At 35.3% G+C, this 17258-nt stretch overlaps 1 protein-coding gene across 7 annotated transcripts in view; it reads left to right on the forward strand.

The window, feature by feature from the left end:
- The window catches only part of gce (germ cell-expressed bHLH-PAS), a 77239-nt gene that overhangs the window by 51269 nt on the left and 8712 nt on the right, over positions 1-17258 (forward strand). For all 7 annotated transcript variants that reach the window (XM_075298201.1, XM_075298199.1, XM_075298200.1 and 4 more), the window contains 7 exons: positions 10259-10422; positions 10494-10639; positions 12964-13169; positions 13448-13640; positions 13696-13924; positions 13985-14785; positions 17150-17250. In XM_075298201.1, the coding sequence (XP_075154316.1) occupies positions 10259-10422; positions 10494-10639; positions 12964-13169; positions 13448-13640; positions 13696-13924; positions 13985-14785; positions 17150-17250 (1840 nt within the window). The remainder of the gene's footprint in view (positions 1-10258; positions 10423-10493; positions 10640-12963; positions 13170-13447; positions 13641-13695; positions 13925-13984; positions 14786-17149; positions 17251-17258) is intronic.

Here is a 17258-nt window from a genome sequence, read left to right on the forward strand (position 1 = left end):
TGAGGGTGCCGATGGGGATGAAGATGGGGAGGGGGGAGAAAGGAAAATGTGATGATGTTTTCCAGACATTAAATAAATTAACAACTATACAGAAACTTTCGATGTGTATGTGTGCGTGTGTGTGTATCCGTGAGCTTTAGGCACTCACACATACACGCACACACATATACTCCCATATGATATTCTTCAAATATTTACAAAGTGGGTAAATAAATACCTTTGATAGAAATTGTCCAGGTCCACATATGAATTCGAATATAGACGATGTGTGTATAAGGGTGATCCGTAATTTTTTCATTGTATCCAACAAATTGAAGTTCTGTTTTTCAAAGGTCCATAATTCAATGACATTGGACGTATTTTGGAAGAACATTCACATTTAAGGGCAATTTGATTCATTTTTCAAGCAAGTGGAATCAAACTTTTTTCCATCGGATTAGAATAAAATTGAATTTGAGAAAATCGCGCCCTCAACAAAAAACAGACCATATCTTCAGCTGTAGAACAGTAACACAATAGCAATAATTTCTCAAAGTACTCCTCAAATTGGGATTCAATTGGGATTCAATTCAATAATTTCTCCAACAAATTTCAATTTGGAACACATTTAAAATTAGCATAAATGTAGGCATTTTGTCAACAAACAACTTTGTAAACCCAAATCCATGTCTAAATTAAATTCAATGTCAACGAAGAAAGGTTTTATTTATTATAGATAGGCGCGAATGCTTCTATGCATTACAATTGTTGATAGAATTTTTGAATAGAACTAAACCAACTACACGTAGAGAATTGAAACTAGCAAACTAATCAAAAATATTTACAAGATTCTTAGATTGGATTTCAAAAACTATCATAAGTCCTATTGAAGTATTTTATTTTTGTTTTTCTATAATAATATTATGTTTAAATTTTTACTTAAAATAATTTGCAGGCATATGAAAAACGGCTGAATACAACGCGTTTTTAAATTGAAATTGTGGAAATTGTTATGGCAAAAATTTATTTATTTAGCTACAACGTGAGGGAATGCAAAATACCAACCACGCCTATTTAAATTTATAAATAACCCAAATATATGGTTGTATGAAATACAACTAGCAAAAGGACGCCTATAAAATTTGACACAAAGTTTGCCTTTAGCAATAGTAAAAAAGTAAGGCATAATTACTTATTATATTAACATTTTCTTATAAAATTTTTGTACAAATTCTAAATATTTTACGAAGGTATACGACGTTTTTGACATATGCTAAAATACGTCCTAAATGTATGTAAAATACCTTACAGTTTAAGACAGACCATCTCTGGTCATGACTGTTAATTCTCTGTACATCTGGGATAGTTACAAGGCTGCCACTCGTACCAAATAGAAAATTTTGTCAAAATTTTATTTCTATAGAAAATTTTGTCAAAATTTTATTTCTATAGAAAACTGTGCCAAAATTTTAATTTGGTCAACATTTTATTTCTATAGAAATTTTTTTAATAAATTTATTTCTATAGAAAATTTTGTCAAAATTTTATTTCTATGGAAAATTTTGTAAAAATTTTATTTCTATAGAAAATTTTATCAAAATTTTATTTTGTCAAATTTGTCAAAATTTTATTTCTATGGAAAATTTTGTCAAAATTTTATTTCTATGGAAAATTTTGTCAAAATTTTAGTCCTATAGAAAATGTTGTCTAAGTTTTATTTCTATCAAAATTTTGTCAAAATTTTATGTCTATAGAAAATTTTGTCAAATTTTTATTTCTATAGACAATTTTGTCAACATTTTATTTCTCTAGAAAATTTTGTCAAAATTGTATTTCTATAGAAAATTTTGTCAAAATTTTAGTTCAATAGGAAATTTTGACAAAATTTTATTTCTATAGAAAATTTATCAGCATTTTGTTTTTATAGAAAATTTTGACACAATTTTATTTCTATAGAAAATGTTCTCAAAATTTTATTTCTAGAAAAAATATTCTCAAAATTTTATTTCCATATAGTTCTATAGAATTTCTATAGAAATTTTATATTGAAATAAAATTTTGACCAACTTTTCTATAAAAATAGAATTTTGACAAAATTTGTATAGAAATAAAATTTTGACAAAAGAAAGAAATAAAATTTTGACAAAATTTTCATTCATTTTGACAAAATTTTCATTCTATTTTTATAAAAAAGTTGGTCAAAATTTTATTTCAATATAAAATTTCTATAGAACTATATAGAAATAAAATTTTGAGTACATTTTTTCTAGAAATAAAATTTTGAGAACATTTTCTATAGAAAATAAATTGTGACAAAATTTTCTATAAAAACAAAATGCTGAGAAATTTTCTATAGAAATAAAATTTTGTCAAAATTTCCAATTGAACTAAAAATTTGGCAAAATTTTCTATGGAAATAAAATTTTGTCAAAATTTCCAATTGAACTAAAAATTTGGCAAAATTTTCTATAGAAATACAATTTTGACAAAATTTTCAGAAAATAAAATTTTGACAAAGAACTTCTTACAAAATTTTATATATTATATTATATATTTTTTTTTATATTATATATTTTTGGTGGAGGAAACATTTTGTCAAAATTTTCTATATATATAAAAAATTTAGACGCAATAGAAAAAATTTTCTATAGAACAAACATTTTGACAAATATATATATGTGGGATCCGATATTTAAGGGAGAAATGGCAACTCTAAGAACAAAAGGAATTCGCTATTAAAGTTGCAAAGAAGAAGAGAGAAGTCAGTCGAGAAGAGGACGCGCTACCGAAGAGACGACGCGATTTTAAGACGAAAACAATCATTTAATTTTTTCATTTAAATTTACTTTCTTTCATGTTTTTTTTATTAATAAATGTTAAATCTTTATATTAAAGTGTTGTGTTAGAACTTATTTGGTTCAAGACCCTTAGTTCACGTTCTTAAGAGGAAACTTCCCATATTTTTGAGGGCTCGTCCAGAATCTTCCAAATTCTTCGGAAGTTTGCCTGGATAAAAAACGGATAAATAAATAAAAAGTGATGAAATTCTAAGCCGTTGACTATACCCTAGACAAGAAAAAAAAAAAGAGAAAAAAAAACAAAGGAAAATAAAAAGTGATGAAATTCTAAGACATTGACTATACCCTAGACAAAACACAAAAAGAAAAGGAAAACATATTCACAAACACAGTGAACAGAACTTTGTTAAATTCGGCAATAGTGTGTAAGACAAATTCTTTGATGGTGTATAAGCAAAACGAAATATACGCGACGTACAATAAGGCATAGCTGTGACCGTTGAGAATTTGAATTTGGAGGAGTGTTAGCCGAAATAAAACAAACAATGGCTAGTTTGGGTATGTTTGATTGTGTGCGTGAGAACATTCGTAGAAGCAGAAGAGAAGTTGTTGTAGCTTTACATAAGCTAGTGTTTGAGAAAGAAGGTGATAGATCGAACCGACAGCGGTTGAGAGTATTCGAAGGTTTCGATTACGACGAAAATGCTCCTATGTATGAAAAGAAAGCTGCCTATGTGAGAGAGAATTTGACGTCGGCAGATCTGATTTCTATTTGCAACTTGTTGGGCATCAGTTACAGAGCAGACGATTTGATGCTACATATTTTCAAGAATTTAAGGAAGGGTTGTTTACTGGCATCAGACACAGACGGTGTTAATGAGGATGCAGAAAACGAAGAAGACGATGATCAAGACGAAGAGTGTGCAAATATGAAATTAGAAATAAACCAACGACAGGCTCAGGGCATAATGACGACGCAAGACGGAGACCAACACAACGAAAGCTTTTTCTCAACTACTTTTGAGAGCGGCAATGCAGCTAGGGGTATATGTGTAAGCGAACCAAAAACAAAACAAACACCAACACCAAGATTTACATTGAATTTTCGCGACATTGAAGACTCGATTAGACAATTTGATGGCACGGGTATACCAACAATTGAAGTTTGGGTAACCGAATTAGAGGAGACTGCAGCAATAATGCAATGGGATAGCTTTCAATTGTTTGTGTTTGCAAAAAAATCATTGTGTGGTCTGGCAAAATTGTTTGTCCAAAGCGAGAGGGGCATAACATCGTGGACAAAATTGAGAGCCGCACTCATTGACGAATTTTCCAGAAAGACAAATAGTGCGCAAATACACAAACAACTTTCTGAAAGAAAGATGAAAAAAGGAGAGAGTGTTTTTGAGTACTTTTTCAACGTTAAAGAAATAGCAAGCAGAGGCTCAGTTGAGGAGGGCTCAATAATCCAGTATGTTATCGACGGTATCGATGATTTAAATTTAAATAAGTCGATGTTATATGGTGCAAAAAATATGCGTGAATTTAAAGAAAAACTATCCGTATATGAAACATTCCGCGAGAAATCAAAAGGTGAGAATAACTCGAGAGTGATTATTCAAAAATCTGATAAGAAGAAAAGCGACGGTAACCGTGTTAACAAAAAAGAACTTGTTTGCTATAACTGTGGTGCCAAAGGTCACAAATCAAACGAATGTAAAGATAAGGATAAAGGTGTAAAATGTTTTAAGTGCAACCAATTTGGCCATATAGCGACACAGTGTAACACTAAAGATTCACAATTATCCAATACTCGGTTGTTAAAAGCGGATGAAATAATGAACAAAACGGTGAAAATAGATAATCGTGAATATATAGCATTGATAGATACCGGAAGCAAATTTAATATAATGACGGAGAAAGTTTTCAAAAATATTTCTGACGCGAATCTTTGCAAATGTAATTTTTATTTAATTGGTTTTGGTTGTGCAAAAATTAAACCCATTGGACAATTTGAGAAGACAGTCATAATTGACGACGAACAATACGATGTGAAATTTGTAGTAGTGCCACAAGACTCTATAAACGTTGATCTGATAATTGGTGAAAACTTTTTCTCACAAGCTGAAGTGGTTATACGGCCGACCGGTATTGTCATTCGGAAAATAGACTCTGGGAACGAGAATTTTCCATTGATGAGAATAGGCTGTGTAGAAGTTGAATCTTTGGATATAGGCGAAATGGCAACTACAGACGCAAGAAGCAAAGTCGAGAAAATCATAAAGGAGTATAAACCGGAAAAATGTAAGTCTGTAAATGTAGAAATGAATATCGTTTTGGAAGACGACACACCAATAGCGACACGTCCTAGAAGACTTCCATTTATAGAAAGGTGCTTAGTTGACAATCAGGTGGAACAGTGGCTAAGAGATGGAATTATAGAGGAATCCGATTCTGAGTACAGTAGCGCAGTAGTTCTTGTTAAAAAGCGTGATGGTTCTTCCAGACTCTGCGTAGACTATCGCCGCATAAACAAAGTCATTGTTAAAGATCGATTCCCCTTACCCCTGATCGAGGACCAACTGGATCGACTCCAGAATGCGAAGGTTTTTAGTACATTAGATCTGAAAAATGGATTTTTCCATGTTTCTGTCGCAGAAACGAGTAGGAAGTTTACTTCTTTCGTAACCCATAATGGACAGTATCAATTTAGAAAAGTACCATTTGGTCTATCTAATTCTCCAGCGGTTTTCCAGAGATATATCAATGCCATATTTAGAGAGACGACGCGTAAGGGAATTGCTCTACCCTACGTAGATGATATTATCATACCTGGATCTGACGAAAATGAGGCCGTAGAAAACTTAATGACTGTAATTCAACTTTGTCGAGAATATGGACTCGAATTGAACCTTAAGAAGTGCAAGTTTCTCAAGAAGCAAATCGAATTTTTGGGTTTCGTTATAGAAGACGGAAAGATATCTCCGAACCCGGCAAAGGTGAATGCCGTAATTAAGTTTCCAGTTCCAACGAATTTAAGACAGCTACAAGGTTTCATGGGATTAGCTGGATACCTGCGAAGATTTATTCCAAACTTTTCCATCATAGCTAAACCATTATCTGACATGACCAAAAACAATGCTACATTTGAGATGGGTAGTCGAGAAATTGAGGCATTTAATGATTTAAAGGATATTTTATGCAATACCCCGGTATTGAGTATTTTCAACCAAGATTATCCAACCGAGTTGCACACTGATGCTTCAATAGACGGATACGGTGCAATTCTGATGCAAAAGTTACCGAGCGATGGTCAGCTTCATCCTGTGTATTACATGAGTCGAAAAACATCTGAGGCGGAGAGAAAGTACAGCAGTTACGAACTTGAAATATTAGCTGTTGTGGAAGCCTTGAAGAAGTTCCGCGTATATCTTCTAGGAATTCATTTCAAAATTGTGACTGATTGTAACGCTTTCACCAAGACGCTTGAAAAGAAGGATCTATGCACAAGAGTGGCAAGGTGGATACTGCTACTCCAGGAGTTTGACTACGAGGTGGAACACAGAGCAGGAACTCGCATGAGGCATGTCGATTTTTTGAGTAGACATCCTGTAATGAGGATAGCCGAAGATAATATTGTATCTAGATTGCGAAATTCCCAAAATAACGACGATGAATTGAAACCTATTATTCACATTCTTAAAGAACAAGACGAGTTCGACGGATATATAATGAAAGGCGACATCTTATATAAAATAGTAGATGACAGTGAGGTAATAGTCGTTCCAAAAGCAATGCAAAGAGAAGTGATCCGCAAAGCACATGAGAATGGACATTTTGCAGCGAAGAAAGTAAAAGAATTGTTGCGTCGAGAATATTATATGCCGAAAATGGACGAAAAGATTAAGCATCATATCGACAACTGCGTAAAGTGTATCATTATCAACAGAAAACGAGGAAGGCAGGAAGGTGAATTACATCCACACCACAAGTATGATGAGCCGTTGCATACTTACCATGTAGATCATCTAGGTCCCTTAGAGTCAACCAACAAACAATACAAGCATATCTTTGTGGTAGTAGACGCGTTCACAAAATTTTGTTGGCTTTATGGAACCAAAAGTACAACTTCAAGCGAAGTGATAGCCAAGTTGACGATGCAGAGTACCGCTTTTGGAAACCCAATGCGAATAATATCCGATCGAGGGACAGCGTTTACCTCTGACGAATTTAAGAGGTATTGCGAATCAGAAAGCATTCAACACATTCTAATCACGACGGGTCTACCAAGAGCCAACGGACAAGTAGAAAGGATGAATGCAGTGATAGCATCAGTATTGGCGAAGTTAAGCGTAGAAGATCCAACGAAATGGTATAAGTACCTACACCAGGTACAACAATCCATGAATTCGACATTTTCAAGAAGTATACAATGTACACCATTTGAACTTTTGATCGGAACGAAGATGCGAACATCAGATCAATTACACATAAAGAAATTGATGGACGATGAAATGGTTAAACATTTTAATACACAAAGAGAAGAATTGCGAAGCAACGCAAAGAAGCAGATCCTGAAGATTCAAGAAGAGAACCTGAAAGGTTACAACTTACGACGAAAGCAAGCAACAAAGTACAATATCGGAGATCTAGTCGCTGTTAAGAGGACACAGTTTGGACCAGGTCTTAAACTCAAACAAAAGTACTACGGACCTTATGTAGTGGCGAAGGTCAAGGTCAATGATACTTACGACGTGAGCAAGGTGGGTAATTCTGAAGGACCCCGAAATACAACAACGTGTGCCCAATACCTCAAGCCGTGGGGATTGCATCAAGACGACGATGAATTCGAGACGAATTCAATGCAGGAGGGCCGAAATGTGGGATCCGATATTTAAGGGAGAAATGGCAACTCTAAGAACAAAAGGAATTCGCTATTAAAGTTGCAAAGAAGAAGAGAGAAGTCAGTCGAGAAGAGGACGCGCTACCGAAGAGACGACGCGATTTTAAGACGAAAACAATCATTTAATTTTTTCATTTAAATTTACTTTCTTTCATGTTTTTTTTATTAATAAATGTTAATTCTTTATATTAAAGTGTTGTGTTAGAACTTATTTGGTTCAAGACCCTTAGTTCACGTTCTTAAGAGGAAACTTCCCATATATATATATATATATATATATATATATATATATATATATATATATATATATATATATATATATATATATATATATATATATATATATATATATATATATATATATATATATATATATATATATATATATATATATATATATATATATATATATATATATATATATATATATATATATATATAATTTTGTCAAAATTTTTGTTCTATAGAAAATTTTCACACAAAATTTTATTCCTATAGAAAATTTTTTCTATTGCGTCTAAATTTTTTATATATATAGAAAATTTTGACAAAATGTTTCCTCCACCCAAAAATATAGAAAATTTTTACAAAATTTTATTTCTATAGAAAGTTTTGTCTAAATTTTATTTCTATGGAAAATGTTGTCAAAATTTTATTTCTGTAGAAAATTTGTAAAAATTTGTTTTTATAGAAAATTTTGACAAAAAAAGTTTGCCGAAATTTTAGTTCTATAGAAAATTTTGTCAAATTTTGTTTCTAGTTTGTCAAAATTTTATTTTTATTGAAAATTTTAACAAAATGTCCCCCTTTCCAATTTTTTTGCAAAATTTTATATTTTCAATAGGGAATTTTGTCAAAATTTTATTTCTATAGAAAATTTTGTCAAAATTTTATTTCTATAGAAAACGTTGTCAAATTTTTATCTGTATAGATGATTTTGCAAATAATATTTTTATAAAAAATATAAAATCTACTAAAACTTCAAGGATTCTGCCAAACAGTAAACAATCTACCATTTTTTATAGAATTCTACCAACTATTTTCATTGGATTATTGTAGTTTTGTTTATTTCTAAAGTATTCTTTGTGCAGTTGTCTACAATTTAACCCAACTATACACAATTCCTTCGTTGGAACGTGGATACATATATTAATTATAATCGCGTGCTTCAAGTTCTGAAAAAGGTCAATTCTTATTAACGAGGGAAAAATGACAAAATTTCTTCGAAAGTATAAAATGGAAATTTTATAAATCTTTTTCATTTATATGCAAAAACACACATACGTACATATTTATTCTTACAACAAGGCGATGGATAGATGCATCCTTTCTGCGTGAATATTCATATGAAGTTATTATACGAAAAGTCCCAATGGATATTACTAAGAATTTTAATACCATCTCACCATCCAAGTACTTCGTTGGGTATTACAGAGTAAATTTTCGACTCCTAGATATTCTGTGAAACTGTCCTCATTATGGCACTGATGCCATCGAAGATGCTGGACAATAATCTATTTTGTTTTCTTTATGTAAATAAACTCACTGTGATGTCGATGTAATTTTGCAAAAATCCATAACTCTGGATTTTACATAAAGAACAACGTTATACTTAAGAATACGAAAAAATATGATTTTCGATATGAATCATTGTTTATGTTATCACAATGGACTGAATAGTCTAAGTGAGCCTGAAATTTAAGCGGGCTGTCACTTTATTGTTTATACAAATTCTATTGGTGGCGCATGCAATATTAAAGCATGACACAATTACTCGAGGAATTAGCATTGATATTAAAACAATGGCTAAATACACGGGGTACCTCTCCGCCCGTTGAGAGTGTCTCACTCTTTTGTTGTATGGCTAATCTGGCTGATTTGAATTTCGTCCAAACCGAGAATAAACTAAGCGATAGTAAATTTCTATTGTGATGGTTAGGTTAGGTACAGTGGCAGCCCGTTATTTCAGGATTACTTAGGGTTTGTTCACATTAGGCAAATATTTGCCCAAAATAAGAATCAAACTTTTTCCAAGTGCACTTTCGAAATATCTATAACGAACATTTTCTTGTAGGTCCGTTAGTACTACGTTAGCTAACTTTTAGACCGCGCTATGGACATATCTGTCATCTCGCCTATATATTCCATATGTCAGTTATGAACTTAACTGCTGAAAATTTTTCAGTTAAAGATAACCGGAGAGAAAACATTTGCAATTTACTTTCTGCCTAACGGAGCTACATGAAAATGGCCGTAAACCGTTTATGGAAAATTCTCTTATCGTGATGCAATATATCCAATATGAGCTAAAAACGTTTGCTGGTCAGGCTGTGGCAACGAACTCTTTTTCGATTTCTGTCAAATATTTACCCAATGTGACCGAACTGTTAGACTATTCAGTCCATTGTGGTACCTTAGTGATGAACTTCTCTCTCATCACTGAGTGCTGACCGATTCCATGTTCAGCTCAATGACAAGGGACCTCCTTTTTCCCATTAATTTTGTGATATCCTATCCATGTGATACTCTTGCTCTCTTTTCACAATATCGACATATTAAATCTTTTCTCTATTTTTAGCGGACGTGAAGCTCGTAATCGTGCGGAAAAGAATCGAAGAGATAAACTCAATGGCTCAATACAAGAACTATCAACTATGGTAGCCCATGTTGCGGAATCTCCTAGACGTGTCGACAAGACGGCTGTCCTCAGATTTGCCGCCCATGGACTACGTCTTCAGTATGGTAAGTGTATTAAACAAAAAATACCAGCCGAGCATCCATTGATATTATCCTCTCCCCTTTACTCCTTATAGTGTTCGGTAAAAGTCTAAGTAGTCATTCGGTCCAGACGACAGATGCGCTGATGAAATTGTTAGATAGTTTCTTTCTAACATTAACATGTAATGGTCAGATTGTTTTGGTCTCTTCTAGTATAGAACAGCATTTGGGTCATTGTCAGGTATGTATTAATTAATTTACTCGTATTTGGGAAAATTATTCAAATTGGCTGATTGCTGTCTACAAATTTAATAAAAATAAAAATTATAGGTGTCTAAAACCGATCTAATCATTTACAATGAAAATTTCATTAGCATAGCGGTAAGATCGTTTTACCATGAATTTACTTATGGAGAGAAAATGAAATGGGTATGGTCCTTTGGTATTTCACCATTGGGTAACACTAACACTGCGAGTTCAAGCACTGCATCATCATTAGATGTTTCCACAATCTTCACTATAGGGACAGAAGTGTATTTTTCGGTTTTTAGTATCGAAACTACCTTCCCTATTTGGCAGTGTCGTCAATGGTAATTCAATGGTTTGGAAGAAGAAATTTCTGGGTTGGACAAGGAATTGGGCGCCATTCTCTTCGCTGTGTTTTGGAATCCTTGTATCCAGACATATACCAGCCTTTATCGCCTCGGACACATTATCCTAGTTGATGTCCATACGAGGCTAACAAATTTGTGGATACGGAAAGCTTTCTGCTGGCACATTTAGTAGTATGAGGGTTCTCCACAAATTGCCTGCTGAAGGCATTTGGTATCGTCTTTCGGAGTTTGCAAGCCAAAAGAAATGCAGACGGTTCGGATTTGAGATCTTCCATAGACCACTTGGGAGCCACCGTGGTGCAATGGTTAGCATGCCCGCCTTGCATACACAAGGTCGTGGGTTCGATTCCTGCTACGACCGAACACCAAAAAGTTTTTCGGCGGTGGATTATCCCACCTCAGTAATGCTGGTGACATTTCTGAGGGTTTCAAAGCTTCTCTAAGTGGTTTCACTGGAATGTGGAACGCCGTTCGGACTCGGCTATAAAAAGGAGGTCCCTTGTCATTGAGCTTAACATGGAATTGGGCAGCACTCAGTGATAAGAGAGAAGTTCACCTCTGTGGTATCACAATGGACTGAATAGTCTAAGTGAGCCTGATACCACATAACCTAACCTAACCTAACCTAACCTAACCATAGACCACTTCCATGTCTTTCGACATCCTCGTATTCAGACCATCTGTTATCGATGTCTTACTTGCCTTTATCACCTCGATCACTTTCTCCTGGCTAGTGTTAATAGCAGGCTAACAGATCCGAGGACACGGAAATCTCGCCTTTGCGAGATTGCTTGCACGATTAGTAGTATGAGAGTTCTCCACAAATTGTCTGCAGAAGGCATTTGGTATCGTCCTTCTACGAACTCGCAGATCCCCTGGGACTCTGGATTCTAGGATCAGGTAACTTTGATGCCTCAATTACAAGTTTTGAAGGATATCGAGAATCGGCGGGATTATCTGTTTTACGTCTCGTCCAAGATTTCCATAAATGTATTCTCAAACTCGTCCTCCGTAAATATCTCCTTCCTACGGACTTTACAAAGATGTCGACCTATGTTATATTATGACCCAACCATATCTACTCCTTGGGAGCCACCGTGGTGCAATGGTTCGAATGCCCGCCCTGCATACACCGGGTCGTGGGTTCAAACCCAGTTTCGACCAAACACCAAAAAGTTTTTCAGCGGTGGATTATCCCACTTCAGTAATGCTGACATTTCTGGGTGTTTCAAAGCTTCTCTAAGTGATTTCACTGTAATGTGGAACGCCATTCGGACTCGACTATAAAAAGGAGATCCCTTGTCATTGAGCTTAACATAGAATCGGGCAGCGCTCAGTGATAAGAGAGAAGTTCACCACTGTGGTATCACAATGGACTGAATAGTCTAACTGAGCCTGAAATATCGGGCTGCCATTATAACTAACCTAACCTATATCCACTCCTTTATTTGAGCTCAGGGTCCTTATTGCAAACCCACCATCAGGTACATCATAAATGCGAACACCAAGATTGGTCACGTCATAGTTCAACAAATTATGATCGGGACACCGAAAGCTTTGCATTCTGATTGCACGATTAATAGTCTGAGGATTATGCACAATTTGTCTCCATTTAGTATCGTCCTTCGGAGTTTACAAGACAAAAGAAATGTAGATGCTATATTTCCGTTTGACGTTTGAGATTTTCCATCTATGTTACATCCACATGGATCCAATCTGCTATCTTTGATGCCTCCAAATGAAAGATCTGGCGAATCTTGAGCATAGAATCCTTTAACGCTTCGTCAAAACGTCAAAGTTCAGCAAAAGTTAAGGAGTTCAATATCCACACCTCACTCGCATACAGAAATTTCAGTTGAGGCGCATTTAACCATACTATGTTATCGATGATGAATCATTGCAAGCCTTTATTTATTAATTTTCGTTTGCTCATTTCTTTTACTAATTCCAGGCTGATTTATATGGACAAAATATAATGCATATTACTCATCCTGAAGATCATCAAATGCTTAAACAGAAACTTATACCTACTGATATCGATAACCTCTTTGATATCCAACCTGAAGATGAAAACGGTGAACCAAGGCAACGAACACAAACCGAAGAAGAGGAAATCGATCGAAGGTTGAAAGAAGATCGTCGAAGTTTTACAGTAAGGTAAGAACTTTTGACTAAAAGTTCGTTATGGTCAAGTTTTAGGCCACTGTTTTTATTTACACAAAACTGTTAAGCTGATGTTGATCAACATTCTCTGCAACAAAAGAGAAATTCATCAGTTCGATAATAAATTGAATTTCCCCTCCCCAAGTCAGATCTAACTCAAAAGTAAATGACCACACATTAAATTTCTAATATGTTATGTACTTTCATGATAGTAATGTATTTTCCAAACATTTCCAGTTTATTAATTTTATTATTAAATTTAATAATTTCAGGCTAGCTAGATCAGGACCTCGGTCGGAAGCAACAAGTTATGAATTAGTTAAAATCGAAGGTAGTTTTCGACGTAGTGATATGGCTCCTAGAGGTGTCAAAACCAGTACATTTCCCTCTACTTTACAACTAATGCGACGAAGTAGAGGTCGTGAGGACATCCTGCCATTGCACACGATAAGTGGGAATGATGTGGTAAGTTCTATGCATCACATAGCCACCGGTATGTAATAACAATTCGATCTTTCAGGTTTTAATTGCCATTGCTCGTATCGTCCGACCGCCAGTCATTAACCCAATCATTGAGGCCAATCGATTGGAATACAAGACACGTCACTTAATCGATGGCCGTATCATCGACTGTGATCAGCGCATTAGCTTGGTTGCAGGTTATATGACCGATGAGGTGCGTAATTTGAGTCCATTTACGTTTATGCATCAAGACGATGTTCGATGGGTTATTGTGGCTCTAAGGCAAAGTGAGTTTTGTACTTGAATCTTTCGAAAATTTCCGCTATAATTCTATGATTATCTTGCAGTGTATGATTGTAATAGTTCCTATGGTGAATCAACATATCGCCTTTTCACCCGCAATGGAAAGATCATTTATTTACATACCAAAGGTTTCCTGGAGATCGATAAGAGCACCAATAAAGTACATTCGTTTATCTGTGTAAACACCCTGCTCAGTGAAGAAGAAGGCCGCAAACGTGTACAAAATATGAAGAATAAGTTCTCTGTGATTATCGATACAAAAATTCCGCAAGCATTGGCCGATGTTCCTGCCTCGGAAAATCCTTTACAATTAGAAAAGGCCGTATTGTGTTTGATACAAAATCTCCAACAATCTGCCTCCGATGAAGAAGAGACTGACGCAACTACTTCTAATTATCTGGGACCAAAGGCATCCTCTTCCAAGGCCCACAAAAACCAAATGTATCATCATCACAATTTGCATTCACAATATACATCTGGAACACAAACAAGTCGTGGCGTGGCGAAAACTCCACCATTGGCACTGGTACCTCCGGCAGCAGAATCGATAAAGAATTCAATAACGAAGAGTGTTTGTGTGGTCAAGACAACAGCTGGAAAATTTTTACATGTACATAATTCTGAAATGTCCTACCGAATGACAAACGGACATGATTCCGAATGTGAATCGACTAATGGAGATAGTCGGCGTTACTGCAATAATATTGACAGCGATACGGAAAGGTCGTCACTAACATCAGCGAATAGTTCAAAAACAACGACTACTCAAAGCGGTGCAACAAAAAGAAAACTCAATTATTCTACATCAGAAGATGATGAATCCAGTGTTCCAATACAACGAAGAGGTAAATCCTAGTCGAATTGAAATACTTTCCGGAGAAAACGGAAGTTTGAAAAAGGCTCTTTAGAAAATATTTCTTCTCAATACAATCTATATTATCCCTTTTACATTGGGAGAACATGTTGGCTATGAATGACATCACTATCATTAATAAAAACTTGCAATCGTTTCGTAACGCCGTTGGTAACATTCCACGTCGTACACCCATCCATCAGGACATATTTCGCAGTGGAATAATCTGAGATTTGTTCGAAGGCTTAGGTTACTTGTTGTTTTCTCGCCAAACATAAAATGCTTTTGATAGATGGTGGGATCGAAATAACGCTGCCACTGTTCAGGATTAATTTCTGTGTTCAAATAATTTAGGTTAGGTTAAAGTGGCAGACCGATTAAGATTCAGGCTCACTTAGACTATTCAGTCCATTGTGATACCACATTAACTAAAAGTACCTATTACATATGGGCACTTCTAGTTTTAACCGCTGAACCTTCTTGATTGTTTTTCTTTGTTGAACCAACCTGATTGTTCCAAAAACATTAGTAGACTGCTTAAGTTAACGTTTTCCAGATCCGCCAGTAATCTGAAGCTATATGCTCCTAAAAGTTGCTTGCGCTTTACACAAAATGCAGGACACTCACACAAGAGGTGTTTAATTGATTCCTTTTCCTCCGCATCATGAAAGCTCATACAATACTTCGCGCCTATAGTTTTTGCAAAATCGCCTATCAGGCAGCGACGCGTTATAGCAGATATCAGGAGTGATATCTGATGTCTCGAGAACACTAGCATATCTAGTGTGCGGTTTAAGTTTAAATGGGGCCATATTTGCTTGGTGTCGTTACAGCCCTTGCAATTCTCCCATCGAACATTTGCCATCATAACAGCCTTCTCACGCAGCATGAGCTTGCAGGTAGCCAGGGACATACCAACAGATTCTAGTTCCCCTGGAATATGTAAGGTAGTCCCTAGCCTTGACCACTCATCCGCTTCGCAGTTCCCCGGTATGTTCCTATGGCCAGGCACCCATATTAGGTGAATATTGTACTGCTCAGCCATCTCATTGAGAGATTTGCGGCAGTCGATGGCCTTTTTCGAATTGAGGAACACAGAGTCCAAGGATTTTATTGCAGGTTGACTGTCTGAGTATATATTAATGCCCACATTTTTTGGAACATTACTTCTCAGCCAATTCGCCACCTCTCTTATTGCTAATATTTCAGCCTGAAAAACACTAAAGTGATTAGGTAATCTTTTCGCTATTCGAAGTTCCAGATCATTAGAATATAGGTTAGGTTAAAGTGGCAGCCCGATTAACATTCAGGCTCACTTAGACTATTCAGTCCATTGTGATCATTAGAATATACTCCGAAACCAAATTGTCCATCCAATTTGGAGCCATCAGTGTAGAAATCTATATATTCTTTATTCCCCGGGGTCTGTGTGCACCACGCCTCACTGTTGGGGATTAGAGTCTCAAACTTTTTGTCGAAAAGTGGACTCGCCAAAGTGTAATCCACTACGTTAGGCACATCTGGCATTATATTATTATCAAATAATTTAGAAAGCGTTGCGACCAGCGAGAGTTTCTCTACGTCGGTGTTGAGAAGAGTTCCCGCTTCATCCCTTACGGGATGTTGAAGAGTTATATTTCGGTTTACCAATTGTGTGGGGATCCTAAACACAATACGAGGACACCAAAGTTTGCTGCCTTTTCAGCTGCGTCTGTAATCTTGTCAATGAGCTTGTGTAAATCTCTATTTTATGGAGAGATTGAATATCAATCCTATGCCGGTATTTCGCCGGAATATATTTTCGACATTAGCTCCGTTCGAGAACCCGATAATTATCACAAATTTTTACTGGAAGTCGTTCGTTTACACCAAAAAGCCAGCAAAAGAGAGCCGGAGAGAGACTACATTTGACAGCTATCAGATAGAGAAATTGCAAGTTTATGCTAGAGATTATTCCCCAGAAAAATCTTGCAAAATATGTCATACGTTGCCGGCTGGTTGTTGATAACAAACAAAGCACCAGTACAATGTACATCTTCCGCAACTACAATTGGAAGTTTTTTGTTTTTAATATTTAAGAAGCTGAAAAATTTGAATATGTAAATAGTTACTGGATGCCGTTCGTGTTCTTTTCAACAATTTTAAGTAAAGAGTTGGTAGTTTTTATTGGAAAAGTACGCGAACAGACCTGTTACTTCAATCGTATTTAGCAAGTAAATATATCTCTGTTTGCATTCCACTTTTTATAACCGTCGATTCATGCTGTATATTATTGCTAGATATTTCGTCAACAGACTATAAGAAACCTAGGACCACATCAGTTACTAATAAACACAACTTTTTTGGTTTCTTACAGTCCCAGACAATTCACCAGAATGTTCACAAAAATTATTAGAAAATAATAACCAAATATGTAATATACCTCCAATGGAAGATATCGAGAATAATACAATGATGGTATGTAC

This window comes from Haematobia irritans, chromosome 3 (genome assembly GCF_050003625.1).
Source record: "Haematobia irritans isolate KBUSLIRL chromosome 3, ASM5000362v1, whole genome shotgun sequence".
Classification (NCBI taxonomy): domain Eukaryota; kingdom Metazoa; phylum Arthropoda; class Insecta; order Diptera; family Muscidae; genus Haematobia; species Haematobia irritans.